Raw genomic sequence first — 22,288 nt, 5'->3', positions numbered from 1 at the left:
GATTCACCGTGTCGAATGCAGCAGACAGGTCCAACAGGATGATGACAGAGGAGAGGGATGCAGTTTTGGCAGTGTGCAGTTCCTCCGTGACAGCAATGAGAGCAGTTTCTGTTTTCTGCCTTGAAACCAGACTGGTGCGGATCCAGAAGGTTGTTCTGATTGAGATAACAGGAGAGTTGTTTAAAGACAGCGCGTTCAAGTGATTTAGACAGGAACGGGAGGAGAGAGACAGGCCTTTATAACATCAGACGGGTTGAGAGTGGGTTTCTTTAGGAGAGGGTTTACTCTTGCCTCCTTGAGACTGTTTGGAAAGTGACCAGAAGTTAGAGAAGTGTTGATGAAATGGGTGAGAAACGGTAGAATATCAGGAGCGATAGTCTGAAGGAGGTTTGAAGGGATAGGGTCCAGAGGACAGGTGGTAGGGCGGGCAGAGGTAATGAGGGTAAGAACCTCACTTGGAGAGAGAGGGGAAAAGGAGGTAAGTGTGTTGGTGGAAGGAGGGTCTGGTGACCCAGCGGTGAGTAAAGGTGAGATAGCACAAAAATGTTTCTGCTATCAAACTCCACAATAACTGTGGGTCTACTTCAAACTAAGGGCGTACTGATTGGTCAAGACGTGCCAATCGTTGACTAATGTGTGTTTTCTATTTGCTTGATAATCCCCCTCTGTTTAAGGCCCTGTCACACTGTCCCGAAATTGACACCCGATGGACACACGAATATGGAATTGTGAATTTCGCACGAAGATGGCCCCGAACCACACATTTACATTACATTTAAGACATACAACTGCAATGAAAGTACCAAAAACAATTGTGTTACAGTACTATGATACTGTACTGATATCTTCAGACTTTGTTCTTTACTTTATCCGTCGTTATATGTAGAAAATATTACGTTTTCTCCGTAATGTTGTTTCCATAACAACAACAACTTCCTGTCGACTGTCCTTCAAAATAATATATTATATCCTTTTTAGTTTCACAGAACACAAATTGGGTTATTTACATAATATATTTACAATAAAACAGCAATAAAACAACCCGATGGACACACGATAAAGGAAATGTTCAAATTCGGCTGTGATCGTAGCAACATCGGGCCATTCGTGAGGGCATCTTAAGCCATCGTATGACCGCCGGTGGAGTTTCTCAGGCTCCGGCAGCAACTTCGTGAGCGGTGGCAAAATCTTTGGCATGCCAAAAAATTGCCGAAGGACCTTGCGAAGGTTAATTTTCGTGTTGAATTCGTGTGTCAATTGTGCCCTTCGTAAGGCCATCGTGAGGGCATCTTGTTATCATTGGTGCCATCGGGCATTCGCCCCGATCAGAGTGAGGGTGAATGCACCGATAACACGAAGATGACACGATTTGACAAGATGCCCTCACGAGTGCCTTACGAAGTTGCCGCTCACGAAGTTGCTGCCGGAGCCTGAGAAACTCCACCGGCGGTCATACGATGGCTTAAGATGCCCTCACGAATGGCCCGATGTTGCTACGATCACAGCCGAATTTGAACATTTCCTTTATCGTGTGTCCATCGGGTGTCAATTTCGGGACAGTGTGACAGGGCCTTTAAGGATGCTGTGTATTTATAGAAAATAGCAACACATTTATTACACAGATTCAACACTGTTTGTGGCGTTTAGGGTCTGGGTTGCATCGTACTAAAGCGAAGCAGAGGTCGATAGACAGATGAACATGTTTTTTTGCATTCTTTCTTTCAAGGTTGTAAAAATTACTTTCAGGATATTTCAATGATCCCCCATTGTAACCCGAATGGAATGATCCTTTGTTTTATAACCATGTTTTCCCATAAATGCAGTGTCTGTGGTTTTAATTAACAGAAACAACACAAAAACGAAAAATAGATAGGCACAAGTTAAAACAAATTTTGTATGAATATATTTTTTTCAAGTAGATACAAAATGCTTATGTATTCATAACTTGTCTAATTCTCAGTTTTTTGTTGTGACCTTGCGAACTCCAGAGGAAAAGAGAAAAAGCCGAGATCAAAGGCTCCGACTGCTTAAAATCTGACTTTGGGTTTCCTCCATGCGGCTTTACTCAGATCACAGGAGCTTTTTGTCTTCTCTGCTTGCCTCAAAATGTTATCTCACTAACACACACACATATGCAAAATAACAGACACACACAAACACAATGTAATCTTCAGGCAGAAATTGGGACAGGACATAATAGACATAAATTGCTGAGGCAGGGAAACCTTAAAGTGACAGGGTACACGTAGCTGGTATGCTGCTTTTTTGTTAGTTTTAGAGCTTGGGTACTGGTGCTTAACACAAATAGTGACAGCTTAGGCCAAAAATAACATGACTTTATGTCCTCTTACCATAACGAGACAATTGATAAATAGCCTGGTGAGTTTAAAGTGATGTATTTTGGGCTAAATAACTTGTCAACATCGGTTTTATATAAGAATACAAAAAGAAAAACAAGTGTCAATTCATAATAGATTAATTATTCAAAGAGAAGGTTAATATTAACAATTACCATGCCCTCTACAAAATCTCTTCTGTGACACTAATGGGACAAAACAATTGCAAATTTCCGCTGACATTTTAAAACAGCAAGTGATATTGACACCAACTGTTTGACTGTACACAACAAAAAGAAAAGACCTCCAGGTTTCTCAACGGGCCTCTTGTTTTCTTTATCTACTGCCAATTGTATTTACAGAGCACCTAGCAAATAAACTAGCCAGCAGATAGCCAATGACCATTAAGAAATGGACTAAAGTTCTCAATTAGACGACCTTTGACCCTGTTTACTACCTATTAGGACCAATATTCCAGGAAAAAGGTCTGGTAGTTTTCCCAAAAGCTGCGTCGAGGCACTGAAATGTGATTACAGCTCTAGATCGACAGGAGAGATCCTATACTGGCTGCCTCATAACGGCTTATTGATCCAACACACACACACACACACACACACACACACACACACACACACACACACGAACACGTTTGCTTGTGCACACACACACACACGTTTGCCTTTGCACACACACACACACACACACACACACACACACACACACACACACACACGCACACACACACACACATTTGCCTTTGCACACACACACACACACACACACACACACACACACACACACACACACACACACACACACACACACACACACACACACACACACACACACACACACACACACACACACACACACACACACACACACACACACACACACACACACACACACACACACACACACACACACACACACACACACACATCGACAAACAGAGCCAAAAGTCAAATTATGGAGCAAATGAAACCTTTTCTATTCAAGGCCAGGGCTGAGTGGAAGATCGAACACTCTTTTCTGTCAAAGAGGGTTTTCAAAAACACTTTATAGGTTACAACCAGCTGTGCAGTACATACATAGCACACACACATAAACAAGGGGGGGCTCAATTGCCATAAAATGAACAGTATCATCTGGAAATGTCTGCAAATGCTCAGATACACATGTCACACATACACACACACACACACACACACACACACACGCTTCATTGGCTCTGAGGGTGATTAGTTTCAGGGTTAACTGTGTCACCGCCATGAGCGATTGAGGGGAAACTGAAGCATATTCACACTTGGCTGCATCATTTTCAATGGACCAGAGTGAGCATGCCCACCCCCAAATATTTTCATTCTTAACCTCCATCATGCCTTTTCCTTCTCCAATTTATTTCCCCCGATACATTCTCTCTCTGTAATTGAACTCTGACTGATATCTCAAAGTGGTCTATTAATGGAGATTGCAGATGATCCTCCCCCCCCCCCCCCCCCCCCCCCCCCCATTTCGCGTTTCTAGGTCACATACTCTGACATAAAGCTAATGTTCTGAGCCGTGTCACTTATGATGAGTCTCTCCATCTCAGCCAACTCACCTCTTCATACTTCCAACGCTCTTTCTCATTCATCCTTTTGTGTTAATTTCCGGTCAGGAATGGGGTTTTGAGAGTAAGTGAACAGATAGGAGGAGAGAAAAAAATGTAATCTGGCTAAAATGACATTCAGTACCAAGCACTCATTAGAGCCACAGTCACGAAACAGGAAGTGTTTGAAAAAGAGGACAAAAAAGTGTCTTTGTGCCTGTTTATCCTTGTGTCTGTTCAATACATAAATATATAAATTGTGTGTGTGTGTTTGAAAAGCTGGCCAAATATGTGTGTGTGTCTTTCCGTGTGTGTTGCGTGCTTGTCAGCTGTTGGCATGTCTTTGTTTGGGCAGATTTAATTCCCAGCCGCATGGCTTCGGCTCATTATTCATCGGGCGTAGTGCTCCAAACCTCTCCAGAGGGCTCAGCATGCTGGGAGATTAAACAACGCAAATGAGCACGCACACACTGCATTTACAAAACTGTGTAAACACATACACACACAAGGAAACTCTGAAATCACACACATCCACCACATTATCAAAGCGTTGGTACGCGCATTTACACACAAACACGGAAAGATATGTCAAACTACTTCAATCTGCCACAATGGCTATTGAGAAATGTACAATATTGTTCAACATATACAATAATGTTTAACTAGCTTTTTGGAAATCTCTGATGCCTGGTTCTGGAGCTTTTACCCTCTTTCTCCTCCCCTTCCCCCCGTTTATAGCTCTTTTTATCTCCCCCCATCGAACTCAGCCGCACACACCCCCTAATGGACTGTGTCCGTGTGCTCAGAGTTGGCTAAGCGTGCACTCAGAATTAGTGCTGTGGCATTACTTAATGCCTCAAAAGTCACATGTAATCACATGCATTCCAGCACATGGAATCTTAAAGACAAAGCCCCATAGTGAAGTCACGCACACACACATCTGTGTACAGCCGGCCTGCCCATTCAGTATGTTTGCCCTCCCAGGAGAAATCAGCGTTATTATTATCAATGTGTAGGCCATGGATGTATATTAAAAGTTAAGCAGGCCCCAACAGATTTAAAATGTAAGCTGATGTGAAGAAAAGAAACTCAATGTGTGTGAATGTGAGATGGTGGTCACATTACAATCATGTCAGAATAATGCAGGTCTTTAAACTAACTTTGTGTGTGTACATCTGGTGGTCAGCCCTGATCGACACAGGCAGAAGAGGATATTTTTTCTGCACAATTCATCCTCAAAATAAACATGCGTGTTGGGGTAACTTACACATCTCCATTTTTCAATCATTGAGACATGTTTTTTGCATGCAAGTGTGTCGCCATAATGCATAAAAAAGCATAACAATAGCACAGTTCCAGGTAGCCTAGATGTTCATGTTGTTACAACGATATCCCTCTGCTGGGACAAAACCGCGCCAATATATTGGCAATGCCCCGGAAAATTGCGTTTTTATTTCTTAAATGCGAAGTTATGTCTTTAACTATGTGGTTTTCAGGTCAGTGAAATTCAAGACGCACATTCTGTATGTTACGTATAGATTCAGTGGTTCCCAACCTGGGTGGCGCCAAAGATCGCAGGGGGGGTGCCAGGCCTCAGATGATTTGAGGCCAAATATCATATTGAGACTTTTTTTTTTTTTATACATATAATTGTAAAAGCCTTGTCTCTACATTACAATAAAATATAAAAAATAATTGATTGATTCATTTGAATAAAAATTGAAGTTAGTAGCTATTAAAGGCATAAAAAGACAGAAATGTATAATTGTTTCTTTAATAGAAATGTTTCTTCTGCCATTGTCCATTCTAAAGTGTCCAAACCAGGCTTTTCTGGATAAGCGCATTTTTAAAACATAGTCATTGTCCATGCCGGTTTCAGTTGGATTATTTATCACAGTTGCTCCGATCAGATCGGTCTCCTCCATTTTGTAGATTATTTACGACTTTTGAATCCACATAAACACATCGGCAAAATCCGGCTTACTTTGAGCATGTGTTTTAAACAGTTTAATCCCTTTGTGAATTGTTTCCACTTCCGCGCCGTCCTTTAATTTCTTCATACAGCGGGAATCCAAATGAATTAATCCTGAGTCCAATAACCATCAAAGTCACTCCAATAGTGCTCCTTAATTACGCTTTCATCCTCCTTTAACAAAATACTTCACATTCACCCAGTTTGTGACAGTAGTTGTTGCATTTTTGAGACTTTTAAACTTTAATTACCGCTGTTGCACGCGCCCGCCCCCCCCCTAGTGTGTGTGTGGGGGGGGCGCAACTTCCAACAGGAGTCATTTGGGGGGGCCCTTGGGAAAAAAGGTTGGGAACCCCTGGATTGGGAGATATGCTTGTAGTTAATCACCAACATCAATAAAATCATGTGCCCGTGACACCTATTATTTTTACCGTGGGACTGCCCTCTCTAATCAAATGCCCCCCCATGGATTTAGGCAAGGCAAGTGTATTTATATAGCACTTTATAACACAAGGCAATTCAAAGTGCTTTACAAAAATGAAAGACTTTAAGAGCATTAAGAAATAGGTCTTCCGCCGGATCACAGTAATAGAGTTATCAGAGGCGTCACTTACACTGGAAGTAAAGTTCCTCGTCGCCCTCTTGAGAAGCCTTGCTGTAGCCGCATTGTCTGTGAAAGGAAACAAAGAAAGCCGTCAGACAGTGTTTTATTCCCGTTGGCAGACACAAACAAATATAAGCATCAGACCCTGTTTATCTTGCATCGTAACAGATCATATGGGATGTGCAAGAACTGTGAGATGAGAGAAAGCGTTGACGTTGGAGATGGAAAGGATTCAGAGACGCATTCAGAGAGACCCCTGATGCCACGGCACTGATGAGCAGCAGAGGGATCTGAGGCTGAATAAGTGGAAATCCTGCCTGATTTGACTGAGCGAGTCACAGATACACACCGATAGGCCGCGAATAGATACTCTATTGTTGTTTCACTCCGATGGTCTTTTTAAGAAAAAGATGAAAAGACACTTGCGTGGGCCACGGTGCTTTATACACATATGTGCACACACTGTTATCTCTCAACCTCTGTCCCCACATGGGGTCCTGAGAGGAACGAGCTCTATGATCTGACTGCTGATGGCTTTTTAGCTTAGAGGACAACTTGGCTCTCACAAGCACGCACACACAATCCATAAGAACACACGGATACTGTAAGTGAGAGATTAACAAGTGATAAACAGACATTCTGGATGGCCATGCTTACTTTGGATTAGAGTGAGGGATGAAAAACAAGACTCAAGCCAAGGAATAGAAGAAAAAGTGTCTTGGTATATCAGAGGTTCATCTCTCAACAATGTGCTCCAATATGTTATGTATACAACCCAGACATATATGAAAATACAAGGTCAAAAACACTTTGGGACTGGTCTTCCAGCATCTGAGGAACTCTTTGCAACCTTGAGTTTAAATAGTGTGGCGTGTATGATGTGTTTTTATATCTGAAAGCATCAAGTAAGCAAGTGAATCTGAATCATCCTTTTTCGGGCTGCTCACCATGTTTCAGGGATTATAGGCCAAGGTGTCTGTACACAGTGAGTTCAATGTGTGACGTTGTATAAATAGACGTGGATGTGTGTGTGTGAGAGAGGCATAATATCTGCTCAGGGTGCCATGCTTTGATACAAATGTCAGAACACATCAGCACTTCACACAAAAAACCGGCGCACAGCTGCCATGAAGTTCACAGAGAGCCTGTAGAGTGGATGTGTGCGTCTTCATGTGCACGTTAGTACGTATATACATGTGTACGCGCGGAGGCTCGCGTGCTAGTTTTTGTTTTGTGGTGCTTTTGCATGCGAGTGTTTGCATGGGGAGATGTGTTAGAGGCGGAGGCCGACACGTCCCTCAGCCTGTGCAGCAGCAGGGTCTGAGACAAGGTCAGGACCCTGTCTGTCAAAACACACCAGCAGACACATGCAGCACAGACCCTCAGGGCAGGAGATACCAGACAGGGGAGGGGAGACAAGAATGGATAGATAAGGGAGCACAGCGCAATGGGAGCGAGGGGGGGGAGAGATGAGGACCGAGGGCATGGTGGTACCAGGAGAAACAAGATGCAAGAGACCTGAGGCGGGGGGGGAAAGGGAGGTAAGGGAGCAAACAGTTAGCATGACAAGAGGGTGAGGGCAAAGCAGGGGATAAATCATTGAGAAAAAAGAGCGAGGAAGTCGGGAGGCAGAGGAAGTGACAGGAAAATAGGAGGTTACGGATAAGAGGGTAATTGGGCAGAAGGGTATGCAAGGAAGGAGAAATAGTTGAAGAGGCTCACAGAATAGCCCATAAAGCACGCGGTAGGGGGCAGAGGAAGAGGCATAGAGAGCAAGAAAGGATATTAGTGAGGAGTGCAGTCGAAAAAAAAGGGTTCTTGAGATTAAGGGAGCAAGGCAGTGGTGGGAAACTGCAGCTAGGACATACAGCAGGATGTAGTGGCAGAATGACAATCGAGCAAAATAGCAGAAGTTCAGAAATAAAAGATTTAAGTGGAAGTCAAGTTATATGAGGGACGTGAGGAAACAAGGAGGCATTAAGCCATGGGAAAAAGGGAATAAGGAAGAAATAAATAATTGGCAGGGCTGCATGGGGGCAAAGTCGCATGACTTCATTTCATTTCCATTACGTTTTTTTAAATGTCACAGATCTGACAAAAATGAAATGGCAGATGCAAAGTAGTTCTTTTTGGAGGGCCTCTTCTTTTTGGATATGTATTCAACGGTAACAATCTCCATCACATTTTCCAGTTCATTTCATACTGTGGTAGAGCACAGAACTGCGGATATGGAGTTGGGCCAAAAAGCTTGTAAAAAAGGGAGGAAAAGGAAGGAACGTATTGTCATACTCGTGGTAAGAGGAAAAGCTTGAGAAAGAAGAATAGGAAGCGTAGAGTAAGAGAAGAGACGGCTGGAAACTGGGAGGAAATGAAAAGAGGAGAAAAAAGGTGGGGGTGGGGGGTAGGGAAGAGGGGGATGCAGGCATGCCAGTGTACCTGGGCATCAGCTGTGTGAAGGGAGGAAGAGGAGAGAGAAGAGGAGGAGGAGGAGGAAGAGTGGAGAAGGAGGTCGAAAGCAGCACCACGCTAGCAGGAGTTACATTGGAGGAGCTCGAGCAGACGCTGCTGGGAAAAAAACAAGGGGGGGCAGGGGGGGGGGGATGCCGATGTCAGTTCTGGCTCTTTTCATTACTTTGAAAAAATCGTCAGTCAACACAACTTTGGAGTGATGAAAAGATTCCTCTCTCCTAAATAGAATCATAGGAATAGGATTGATGCTGCCAAGAAAAACATGCTAAAATGATTAAATAAATATACATGGCTCACCAAAACTATGACACACATTATTTTGAAAATATTGCCTTGTGTTTATTTAATCCTACGCTAAACAGGTTCCAACTTTTAGCTTTTGAATGGAATTATTCACCAATTTTTATTTTTAAATTTCAGACTTCTGAGGCACCAGATGGCAGAAAGAAAGGTTTGGGTGCCAACACACTGAAGACTCTTGCCAAATTCTGTCACTGTCAGATTAGCCTCATCAAATGTTAATTTAAGCACAAAATGTCATCTTAGATTTAGTCGTGGTCCTTTGGTGAGAATTTTAAATTAAAACTGCATTTAATTTGAACGCATAGTGCCTAATGATGGAAAGGAAATATATAGCATTTATAGCATAGTATTTTTACTAGCTGTAAATAGCAATGCAAAAACATAAAGGGTAATGCAAGCCATCTTCTATATTTTTGTAAGCGCCAAAAATTCAAATAAAAATGTGTCGTAATGATTTGGGCCGACAGAATTAGCACTAGCCTTTTCTACTTACAATATGCATTTGAATGGATTTCTCTGCTTTCCAGTTGTGGTTTTCAAGAAAGAACATTAAATCAGAAGAAAGGAGTGTAAATGAGGCCTATTCATTGCCTGCTCTTTCAATTCCATACCTGACTCCTTCTCTAAAATTAAGTGCCGTTATGGAAATAATATGAATAATAGGTGAGACAGCAGGAATAGAATCCTAGATGACAGGCGGAATACAGCAGAGAGGAAAAAAATATATGTAGGGCAAAGAAATAAAAATAAATTGGGGAATTTCATAAAGTTTAATCCATGACTTCAAAGCGGCAGCAACATTGTGTTTTGTTTCATTGTTGGGAGATGCTCCTTGAAAATCAGGATTACTGTGAAACCTACGGAAGCCTTTTCCTCCATTTTCTCGCACAAAAGGTAAAGACGTCTTAGGTTTGTCTTAAGAAATCAATAACCAGATCCTTATTTCAAATAAAGCAATGATTTATTCATTTGCCACTTATGAATATTAAATGTCGGCCCATTTCCAATTCTGATGTAGAGCCCTTTGGAATGACAGGTTTAGCATTTAAATGGAGGATGTCTGTGTCTGCTGATGGAAGGGGGGGGGTCTGTGTGAATCACAAGAGCACTGATCTGTACGAGACACGGAGGAAACTACACCACAGCGCTCGGGACCTTTTCTCTTGGCCGTCCATCTCTCCTCTGTGTGATTTTTTTCCCCTTTCGCATCCCACTTTGTGTCGCCAAGAGTCAACGGCCCTATGAAATGACCCTCTGCTTTACTTCCTGATTCTTTTCTTTCCCCTTGATCTCCTCTCCCGCGGCTGATAACTTGTAACCCGCTCGGGAGACTGAACACACACACTCAATCAGAAGAGAGAGAGAGAGAGAGAGAGAGAGAGAGAGAGAGAGAGAGAGAGAGAGAGAGAGAGAGAGAGAGAGAGAGAGAGAGAGAGAGAGAGAGAGAGAGAGAGAGAGGACACACACACACTCACTCACGAGATGCCAGTGAAGGGAAAACAATCCCCACCACTGACCAGTGAAGCCTGGGCTTCCTGGAGAATGTTTGGGCAATGCCCTGGAACTCTGCCTCTATCAAAGTCGGTCAGGCACCAATGGTGTGTGTGTGTGTGTGTGTGTGTGTGTGTGTGTGTGTGTGTGTGTGTGTGTGTGTGTGGTGTGTGTGTGTGTGTGTGTGTAAGAGATGGTATGAAGTGTCAAGATAAGGTATCAAAGAAAGGAAAATACAAAGTCCTCATTCCTTTTTGTCCAATCATAACTTTCCTCAGTTTCTATTCCCCACAGTGTTCTACTTGAGAGTTCTGAATAACATTTTGACTCTCACTGAAGACCCTGGCAGCGAGGGAAGTCCAGGACACACTGACCATGAAAGCCACATCAGAAGTGCAACGGCATGGCACTTCAACCAGGCAAATAATAGTATGAAGTATTATACAGAATATCCAATTATTTTTGGAAAGCCGCACTGGATGTGTTGTGTGTTAAAACACTTGAAGTCTGATCTAAAGAGCAAATCTCGCAAACAATGGGTTAACAGCAATGTTTGAATAAAATATTGACAATACTGAGATTTTTGCATTGCAAATGTAGACATTTCTATACCCCCAATAACGTTCCATTGCCAAAGTAAAATATACTTAACAAGCTAAGAGGTCAGTATCTCCAGTTGAAGAAGCATTTAAAAAAAATGGCTGCTGGTACTTCTTTGAGTCATAGATTGGCAGAAATACTGCAACATAGGATAGTGGTATGTAATTCTGTACATCACATGCTGTCCCACAGAGAACTAGCGGCATATTAAAGCTAGTGTGTTGGACTACATTGAGGCAGACCCAACCTGCCACTGACATGTCTTGCCATGGAACAGCAGATTTGCTATTTCAATCTCCATATTAACGTGTTCTGTTTCTAAAACAGTGAGATACCTGAAAGACTTGTCACAGGTATTGATTGACATTCTCAGTAGCCATTAGCGCCAAGTGTGTGTTAAATGTCAAATGTCAAACAGGCATTAGTAGCACTGTTGTCGAGGACTTATCGTTACCAGCATTTCCCTAACAGCCAGCAGATTTTACCCTCACATCGGACAGTGATGATGACAACCATGAAGAAATTGTTTTTGAGACCACTGACTATTCTTCAAGCCGGCATTTTTCTGATGAAGTGTGTTTTAATAAAATCTCCAATGCATTCCTTAAGTGAGTGCTGTCGCCTGTGTCCTTCATGTGTGTGCCTTGGGACTCATTTGCATGTGTCTGTGTGAGCGGGCGAATCAATGTAACCGAGACCCCTCCAGCTGTGGCCGGGGGCTGGCTGTCTTTGCAAACAAGAGAACATGGTAATTGAGGCATCAAGCCATTCCCTCTTTGTCTCTATGCAAAACACGACGAGCAAGTTAATGGTCCAGCGGCGATGAACAATGGAGACCACTTTCAATGAATGCAGTGATGCAAATAAAAGGGGAAAAAAGATAATTTTATTATCCATTACTAGGCCATGCACAAGGGAACAACGCTGCTTCCCTCAAAGAAACAATGCAATAAAATACTTATATGTGTGTGGTAAGCATTTCTTTTTGCATATTCTGTGCTTTTCCACCGCAGTCTTTCACATGGATGCAGGTGTGTACATCGATTGCCACATATTTCTCGATAGATGTTTGACAGACAGCATTTTTACGGTGCTTCTGGGAGTGAATATAACGCATTTTTACACTTGGTTGACTTCCTCATTGGACTGTATGGGTCTATGTCAAGGTCTGATGGTTTCTATATCACAGAGGTACCACGGAAATAGGTCTACTTTGCTTTATCCGGATGAGAGATGGCAGCGATGTTGATCAGTGTGTGTAGAAAACGGAACAAGATAAAGCACACACACAATGCAAACAAATGCTTTCACAATGCCGCCCAAATTGAAACGAAAAAAAGGTTTCTAGACATGTTTGTGTGCTTGCATGTGTGATGGAGTGTACACTTTAAATTCTGTAAGTGTGCTATCTGCGTGGGTGTGTGTGAGCCGGCTGGCAGAATATAGAATTGGACGGGAGTCAAAGAGCAAAGTGTTTGCAACAGCAAGAAGAAATGCACTCTCTTTATCTGCGAAACTGAATAAAACATGCAAGTGTATGTCATGATATACTCAGTGCGGTAAACAAGACAATAAAACATGCATTAATGTGCCTGAGATTCAAAGAAATGGCAGCATTGAATTGAGACGTTAAGTATCCTGCCTCATGCTGTCTATTGTTTGTAGTTATGCTTCTTTTAAGGTCTGTTGTTGTTAACGTTTTATTGTTTACTGACTGTTTTTATGGTCTTTTTATACTTTTGTATTCTTGTAAAGCACTTTGTGATTTTGTTTTATATGTGATGCTATACTAATTTAAAATTCCTTTCTTACTTCCAGTCTAATAGACTAATAAACCTCAAACACCAATTCATTAATGTGAAACCTAATGCTAAAACTGAAATAAACTACATTTAATATGTAATGTTTGTCTGTATCGTCTTTAGTATTGTACCGGACCATTACCTGACTGCAAGATAGCCCCCAAAAACTAACTTAAAGTAGTTCAACATGGGTTAGAATCGTTAGATGTAGTGGTGTAAAGTATCTTAAGGAAGATTTACTCTAGTACTGTACAAGTTTGAGGTACTTTACTTGCGTATTCCCATGTTATGCTACTTTGTACTTCTACTCCACTACAATTCTAAGGTAAATTGTGTACTTTTACTCCACTCCATTTATTTAGTACCTCTAGTTACTTTACAGATGTGGATGAATGATGTGAAATATAATCAACTCTTAAATCAGACGTTAGTTCCAACTGGAGTAAATCCACAAGCTACCCTGCAGTATACAAAGTCATTCAAACTAGCTGCACCTTTACCAGCTTTGAGAACACTTTAATGATCAATCATTATAATCAAAACATATAATACATATTATTCTGAAATGGACCAATCGCATATCTACTTTTGATACTTTAAGTATATTTTGATGCTAACACGTTTGTACTTTTACTTGTGTAACATTTTGAATGCAAGACTTTTACTTTTTACACTCTGGTACTTCTACTTTTACTAAAGAACACGATCTGAATACTTCCTCCACCCCTGGTTAAATGTTGTAGCTAATGCTACTACCAGAGAAGAATCCAATATTTTGTAGCTATTTCACTTTCATACAGTAAGTTCTGGCCTGGTAGGTTCAAAAGCGCACTCTTACAAACCAACCACAATTTGGTTTTGATCAGAATTGCAGACAAAAAGCCGATATTTATTGTGAATGTGTAGCAATGTTCTCTAGTGATCTCATTTCTAAATATCTACTCAAATTAAAGTGTACTAAGCATCCACTTTAAATAAGAAATAAAGCTTCTTACAGTGCTTGCTGCAGTCTGAAAGCTCTTTTCCTTCAGCCACATTTAAAGAATCTTGATGTAATTAAACGGAGCTGTATGTTGTCAGTCAGTCATTTTGACTACAGGATGTCCAACTATTTGCTTCAACTCAATGCTTTCTTTAGATGTCTCTATGTTTCGTAATAGTCTTATCAAGACATAGTGAAACAATGACTTTGGACTGTTCACTCTAATTATAAAAAGCACAACAGAGTTTCAGAGTAAACGGTGTGTCAGCAGTTATAAGTGACACCGCTTTAACCTCTCTCTTGTCTTCTTGGCTGTTTCACAATTCCCAATTCTCTATGTGAAAACTAATTAGATAGCAAAGAACTATGAAGTACCAGCCAAGAAAATGATCAAAGAAGGTTTTAACCCTGCTAGCGTTCCCCCCTCGACGCAGACTGCACCATTATCCGGCTGATTTCTTTATGTAGCATATTAAACAAAGTGGCTATCATGTCATTTCAGCTATTCTCCCGCCATTGCTGCACACTCCTCTCACAAAGAAACTTCCTCTGTCGCTGGATGACTGTAATCTGGATTATAATGGAGTATCGTGTGACAGTTGTCTCAATACGCGATTGAGGCTTTGATTGAGTGTTTGTACACATGTGCGTGTGAATGTATGTTTGTGTAGCATGCTCTGGGTATTCAAATCATATGGAGCCTATAGTGGATAATACATGTTTAGCATCTGTGTGTACATTCATACCTCTTCCAGATGAGCAGACCGACCCCCATGGAGAGCAGCATGATGAGGGCGGCCACGGACACCACCACGATGATCACCACTGGATTCTGTTCGCTGGACGCCAGTGCCACTAGTAAGAAAACACACTGATTACACACGTGAACAATAACACGAAGCTTAACTGGAATGGGTGTGTAGCTAGAACATTAACAGGAGATGAGATTAAATAACAAAGCCATGACCTACAACGCCCAATCCATTCCATAGGCAGTTGATCATAGTGGATTGTAAACTGCTTTTCAGTATTTTTCAAAGCTATGACTTCACCCCCCCCCTAACCCTAATACCAAACTTGAACCTCTTATTGTATTTTACACTGTTTGAAAAGCATTTACAAACAAACTGCTTCCCTAAAAGGAGCATAGATAATATGCGCCATCTGGTTCAGTCCTGTTTCAATAATATTACATTATTTTCATTCTCTGATGAAGTTTGGAAAGTTTTCCAGCTGTATTATAATTGTAGATTTTCACATTTCCATGTTTTTAATAATCAATTTGAGGACTTGTTGTCCATGTTGGAAGTTTTAAAAAGTTTCCAAGTGCAAAGCCAATCCCCCTAGACACAATGATTGTATTATTTATTCATTCAAATTCAGTTTGTTGTTGACCTAGTAATCGCTTGTATAATTATGAAATGAATGCTGTTTCCAAGCTCCAAAATGGACAGATCTGCCATTCTTACTATCCTGGAATGCAGCCCAGCATGTAGTAGCCGGTAATAAAACACACATTTGAACACCTGAATGCAAACACTCACAGAATAACATCTCCCCCTCAGTATTGTAGCATTGCACCTGCCAGTCTTTATTGTTTGGTTACAATCAACCAACAAATATTTAACATTGACAAGTAAAAGTCACGTTCATGTGATCCTAATATTCAGTGTGCTGTTGCTGCCTTGTGGGTGTGGGTGTCAGGTCACTCATTTGACTCTTGATCCAGCCCGAGGCGAATAAAGCAAACTGAATATGCATGGTCCAAACAAAAGGAGCCCTGCAGCTAAGAGCCCTGACCCTGTAGCAAAACTAAGAAGTGCAAGACCCTGTTCGCTTGAAAACAAATAAATTATCTTTAAGAGCCGGTCTTTGGCCAACTGTTGAAGATAGTGGTTGTGAGGGCAGCTCTCGGGTGAGTTACGCTGTGAATGTTCAACAAATCCCCGTTCCTGGGTAAATAAAAGGTGAAATAATTTATGAGAAGCAATAGGGATAAAACCCACATCGACACACACACACCCTGAGGTGACCTGGGACACGGTATCTACTCGCACAAAGAAGAATCATTTCACAGCTAATTGGTAAAATCGTGCGTGTTCACTCAGAATCTCAGACATTCTCCGTCTCTGCTTATCTCTCACTCTAGTCTTATTGTGTGGGCTGGCCAGGTGCCTTCACAATCCCCCGCCCCCCCCCCCCCATCCCAATCTGCCTGGTGGTGCTGAGACGAGGGGGTGCAGAAAGTGAGGAGGCGTAAAACGGGCTACTCACACTCGCCAAGTGTCTGCAGCTCCAGGGGGGCGCTGTACGCTCCGTAGTCGATGGGCGCCGGAGAGGAGGAGGACGACGATGAGGAAGATGATGAAGAAGTTGCGGAGGACGAAGAGGCGGAGGATGACAGAGGGGAGGAGGACAGGGACGAGGAGGGGGCCGGCGTGGAGAACGGGCGGATGAGGAAGACATATGTGGTGCCGGGTTTGAGGTTGTTGACACTGATCCGTGTGGCGGCTGTCTTCACAGTAGAATAACTCTGATCCTTTTGTTCCTGCGGAGACACAAAGTGAAGTGAGAGACAACGAAAAACAAAGAAAACAGGGGGAAAAGGAGTGAGACGAGTAGGTGGAATCCATTTGTGAGATGCCTTGTTCATTTCCATGGCACAGTAACGCCTGGGGCCTTGCGAGACTGTTTTGTAACCAAATCAAGTGCTTTTGAACAGTTTTTTCAAAGTACCAGACAAAGGTTTTCAAACATTTAGCCAAGCCAAGCTGAGAACTTCATTAACCAGCTTTAATAAAGAAGTGTGCGCTTTGAAAATAACTGATGAGAAAACCCAGACATTAATAAAAAACACTATTCCTTAGAGAGGCGCTGAGAAAATAAATCAAAGATGGTGCTAATTGCTTTATCTCCGTTACAATGACTCACATAGGTGACACTGGGGGCAGTGCGTAGGTGACACATTAACATCATTACTCCACTTGTTGTCCGATATGTTTGTTTCCAGCCTTCTTTAAAAAAATAGTCCTTATTGTATCTCTGCACACCGTGCCTCTGCATGTCAACGAGATCACTCTAATCGACATCGAGCCTCTGTTACAGCTGTGATGATAAATCTGATTTAATAGTCACGGTAAAATAAGAGAAAGGGAGTTTTCGAGTGGGCACAATGCTACTTACATTATCGTTATTGCCTTTTTATTTGAATGCGAGAGAGTAGCATTGCACAAAGAGGGTAGAACGAAGTGGAACTAACGTCAGGGGGAATGAAATAAAGACAGATTAACCGGAGAGAATGGCAGCTCATGTTTAATGTGGAATGAGCTAATATAGTATGTGACACAGAGAAGAGGAACAAAGCAGAAAAGATAAGTGGTGGGGGGAAAACAACAGCAGAGTCAGCGATGACACTCAGAAATGTCAAATTATGAATGTTATTTAATCCTTATGAATCATCACAATTGTCGGCCATTATTGCTGTAAATGCAGTGTGTAATCCAGATAGAACGCTTTTTTTTAAATAAGTTACAGTGTTATTGAATGTTTAACAGCTCTATGGCTCATCGCTTTAAAACTGCAAAAGGAGGAAGAGACAAAAAGGCTGTATCCTGACTAAGCAAAGCCATATTTCATACTGTAATAGGATATTTGGTGCAGTGTACTGTAGTTGTATTGCCTTTTCATTTCATGGCCTGCCACCAATTTTCCTGTCTAACTCTTATTCTTCATCTATCCTTCACCCTCTCTTTTTTTCTGCCTCCCTCAGAGGTATTTTCTTCTGCATCAAGCCCCACAAAGCATCTTCTTTCATTTCTTTCCATCCCTGTGCTCTGACAAGCATCTTTCCACCCCTCATCTGTCCCTAATACGCTCTCTAACCTTTTATCTCCCTCGGTTATCACACAGGCACCTCATTCTTTCCAAATCCTCTCCTGTTTTGTTATCTCTTTCCTCAAGTCTCTCCTCACCCATCTCTTTCCTCAAGTCTCTCCTCACCCATCCCTCCTCTCAATATTTCCCTCTTTTTTTTCGAAATCTGTGGGAGTGAAGCAGTGAGAAACAGGGCTTTATTAAATATGGTGAAGCATAGAGAAGAGAGGGAGGTGAGAAAATGGGTGCGAGTGTAACACAGCCTAATACAAAGGCCTGGAGTTGCCAATAAACGTGGCGTATGAAAATGGAGGAGTGTTAGCGTGACAGCTGTGGTTTACGTGCATGACAGATTTACTGTGAAGACTAAGGCTTGTCGACGGGGCGGCCACAATCTGACTAAGTGCTATGTTAAATGAGCCAGATAAGGCCGATGAAATTACAGTGTTTATCCATAAAAGCAAAAGAAAATGTGGCAGTAATATGGACTCAGGGTAATACATAATTGGCCCTTGAAATACATCATTTTTTACAACAACTCAGTAGTTAGAAATTAAAGAGAATAATTTGATCGTGTGGAAAGTGTTGTAAAGATACCACATCTCATTTTCTCCGTCCTCATTTCAACATGAATACATTAACAATAACTAAGCTTTCTGGCACACTAGCATGGTACCCCAAAGCATATAAAACATGAAGATGTTGGTGTTTGCTGTAGCCATGGATACCAACTGGAACCCAAGTGATACTAGATTTGTGAGGTTGTTTTGGATATTAATAATAAAGAGATGTAAAACAAAGCTAATACTCATATTGGCTTTTAAAAAGGACACTTTACATAAAGATAAACCTTAATGCTATTCAACAAAACAGAAGCCTTTGGTTGAAAGAAGCAAGCATTTCGGAGGGAATGAGAAGTCTAATCAAAGGCGATGCATTATGGGAAATGTAGGATTTGGTACATACAGACAGGGTTTCTGAACTGCAGGTTCTTATTTCATGGTGATCCCTGTATGCACCAATACGGTTAAATCTGCAATAAGATAACACCACAATGTACAATTTGTGTTCTTATACAAAATGGATAAAACCCCAAAACATAATCCCTTAACTTGTATATGTCTTTATTTCTTCCCTCTGTTTAGTTGCTGGATTCTAACACATGAGTGTGAAGAAAAATGGTTTACTGGATATCGAAGTTTTGGTTAGTTATTTAGCAGAACAGCAGTAGAAAAAGACTGAGATGCATCAGTTTATTTACCTTCTCGTAGTATTTGACCTCGTACTCGGTGCGGCTGCTGTTTGGGTAGGAGGGCTGCCTCCACACCAGGGTGAGGCCCTTCTGCTCGATCTTCTCCGCTCGCAGCTCGCTGATCAGAGAGGGCGCTACAAAGAGGCAAAAAAGAGGGAGAGAAAGAAGAAACATGAAGCCGGGGATTTTGGTCTCATTCAATATAAATACAATAGCTTGAAGAGTGTTCTCAGAAGCAGTCTTTACTCGCTTGTATTTCCAGTTTTTCTTGAAGGCAAAGGTCCAGAGAGGGATACAGTACCGTTCTGAAGATTAGTCTTACAAGGAGGAATCGCCAGAAAGCAGGCATCGACATATATCTATACAGTGTGCCCTATGGTATTCATCTGAGGTGAGACAGCAAAAGAAAAAGAGAGCAAATAGGGATTGAGGGCATAAGAGGAGTTGGGGAAGTCCAACATGATGTAAGGAGAGGGTTTACAAAATATAAAGCAGAGAGGCACGATTATTTATTGAAAAGGAGCTGTGTCAGAGCAGACAGCTTTATCGCAATCCATGAATGGCGGACGTTTCTTTGTCTAAGTAGCATTGAACAGTGCTCGGTACATTGGGACTGACAATGGATCAATACAGTTATGGATTGACTGACAAGACATTATCGACACCAGACTGACGGATGGAGATATTCGCAATCCGGAGTCCCTGTTTTCCTCCCCATGTCTCTCAATTTTTCAGACTCAATCCAGGAGAGCCGCAGTGAAATTCATCCTGACAGATATTACATCTCTTATTGATCACAATAGAGGAACAAAAGAGAAAATGAATGATACAGGACAAAGCTTTCCAAATGTAGACGCAGTGTGTAATGGTTCGCTAAGCAAACAATTTCATAACTGAGGAAAGCCCAGTTCTTTGTTTCTCTGTCAACATATGACAGGCGTCGCGTAGTTTGATAAAAGGCAAGCACCACCCACTCTTGCTTAAGTGCTAATTAGGCCATGTATAATGAAGTAGCAAAATGGGTTGTCACTCAAAAATACTTAGAAAATAAAGTGGTTCAGATATTTTAGTCAAAAGGCCTTTGTTGGGGAGGAGCCCTTGGCCATTTAGGCTTTGGAAGGGTTAAGTTTCCTGTCATCGCTTTGGTCCTTGAGGATAATTATTTCTGTTTTTGTACTTACTTTAACGCCTTTAAAAAGGACAATGGCTGCGGGACTTTCTTCGTCATTGAAGTCCATTTTCCTTTTTCTGTCCCTGGACCACTTTCTGCTTTGTTTTCATTCCATCCCTTTTCATTCTCCTGTCTATCACCCAATCAGTCGACGGCTCATCTTTCTTGCCATTTCTCACTTCCTGCTCATCTCTTTCTTGACCTTTAACCATCAATTCATCTCTTTCCCCGGTGAAAACAGCCACACTAATGAATAACTTCTGCCTGTCACTCACAGAACAAAACGATGTGCTCACACACACATTTAAACACACAGCATCTGCAGCTCCTTCAGTCCTTCTCTGGAACAGTAGGGTAAATTAGTCCTTTTAGGCAGCAGATCAAAGACACACTCGATCCGCCTCTCACTGTCCATCTCCATCTGTCTGTTTTTGATGTCTAAAACACAGTTATTATCTATTATTCATGGAGACACTCTGAATGTGTGTGTTATTGCTTCTACCATTGTATTTAATGTCCGTCCAATCAGGCTGAATGAAAAAGGAAGAACTGACTGAATTTTGTTTCTGGTGTAAAACAGCAAATTCAGAATAATTTAGTTTAGCCATATTATGCTTACTTAGGTTTTCCCTTTCCTGTAGTATATTATATTGGTTAATGTGTTTTTTAAGGATCTGCAAAGGCTCACATCCCAAAGTTTCTCTCACACACTCCCCCCTGCTGAAACTCCTTGATTTGAATCCTATGTTTAATTCCGCCACATAGTGACATCACTAAGTAACAATCGTGCTTCTATTGGCTAGTGCTCCAACACATTGTACGTGATAGGCTTATAACAATCAGAACAGAGCCGGCCAGCTAACCAATCAGAGCAGACTTGGCTCTGGTTTCAGAGAGAGGGTGAAAAGAGGTGCTGCAGTATGTAGTATATTAACCTGAAAATGAGCATAGGGCCCCTTTAATAATTCAATATGACATTTTATACAGTGAGCATTTAGAAATGATTATGTAATTTCTGTTCAGGCTCATTTTTATACTGATTTTGTAAATAACATTAGCATTCTATATCGGCACAATATGCCTGATTAGAAGTCCCTAAAGAACCTCACAAGTTGCACACTTTTCTTGTGCTTTGTTCGGCATTTCTCTCATCTTTGACAAGACACGAAGACTAAAGTATAGATGAAATAGATAAAATAAACATAAAGTGAGATTATAATATATGTTGTAATGATGCATAAAATATACCCACTGTAATGTTTGTGCTGCAGTACTATTTCTATTGGCTGAATGTAAAGATATGGAAATACATAAATACATATTCAGTGTGTGTTCAGTAAACGCTAATCATGCCAATTAGTGGCTCTCTGAAAGTTGGACTACTTTGCTATGAGGAATCAAGTCTTTGTAATTCCTCCACATAATGAAACATAAGCGGCAGATACAGTTAGCCGCAGGGGGGGAGGGGTTGTAGAAAAGAAAGGCATTGAACGAGAAGGAAAGTTGCTAAGGAACAGTAAACAGGAATGTAAATAAACACTCAGAGGGATTATTTTCAATGAATATGTACAGGCATTTATTATATAATGTAGAGGAAATAGACTACAGCATGGCTCATTAGAAAATAAAGCAATTACTGAGAAACAGGGAGAAAAGGAGGATATGTAAAGTGCAGAGTAGAGATGGGCAGGTGTTTAAGGACAAACATAAAAACAAAGTGTCAAAGTCCTTGCAATCCAAACGGTGAAAAGAGAAACTCAGTTTAACACTCGACCATGAACACAGTGTAAACCGGCTCTCTGCATCTACAGGCTATGTTTGCTTCTTTTCCCCCTTCCTTGT

The 22,288-nt window shown here is 41.5% G+C and overlaps 1 protein-coding gene across 2 annotated transcripts in view; it reads right to left on the bottom strand.

Annotated features, from left to right (window-relative positions):
- LOC117545385 (ephrin type-A receptor 7-like) overlaps nucleotides 1-22,288 on the bottom strand; it is a 177,518-nt gene that overhangs the window by 13,838 nt on the left and 141,392 nt on the right. The window contains exons 6-10 of one of the 2 annotated variants that reach the window (XM_034215131.1): nucleotides 19,285-19,409; nucleotides 16,425-16,698; nucleotides 14,897-15,005; nucleotides 8,940-9,065; nucleotides 6,514-6,569 (exon numbers count right to left, since the gene is read on the bottom strand). In XM_034215131.1, the coding sequence (XP_034071022.1) occupies nucleotides 6,514-6,569; nucleotides 8,940-9,065; nucleotides 14,897-15,005; nucleotides 16,425-16,698; nucleotides 19,285-19,409 (690 nt within the window). The remainder of the gene's footprint in view (nucleotides 1-6,513; nucleotides 6,570-8,939; nucleotides 9,066-14,896; nucleotides 15,006-16,424; nucleotides 16,699-19,284; nucleotides 19,410-22,288) is intronic. The other variant, XM_034215132.1, reaches the window with a different exon arrangement.

The sequence above is a fragment of the Gymnodraco acuticeps genome, unplaced genomic scaffold, assembly GCF_902827175.1.
Source record: "Gymnodraco acuticeps unplaced genomic scaffold, fGymAcu1.1, whole genome shotgun sequence".
Classification (NCBI taxonomy): Eukaryota; Metazoa; Chordata; class Actinopteri; order Perciformes; family Bathydraconidae; genus Gymnodraco; species Gymnodraco acuticeps.
The sequence above is the reverse complement of the archived record's forward strand: the minus strand, read 5'-3'. Positions and strand labels throughout refer to the sequence as shown.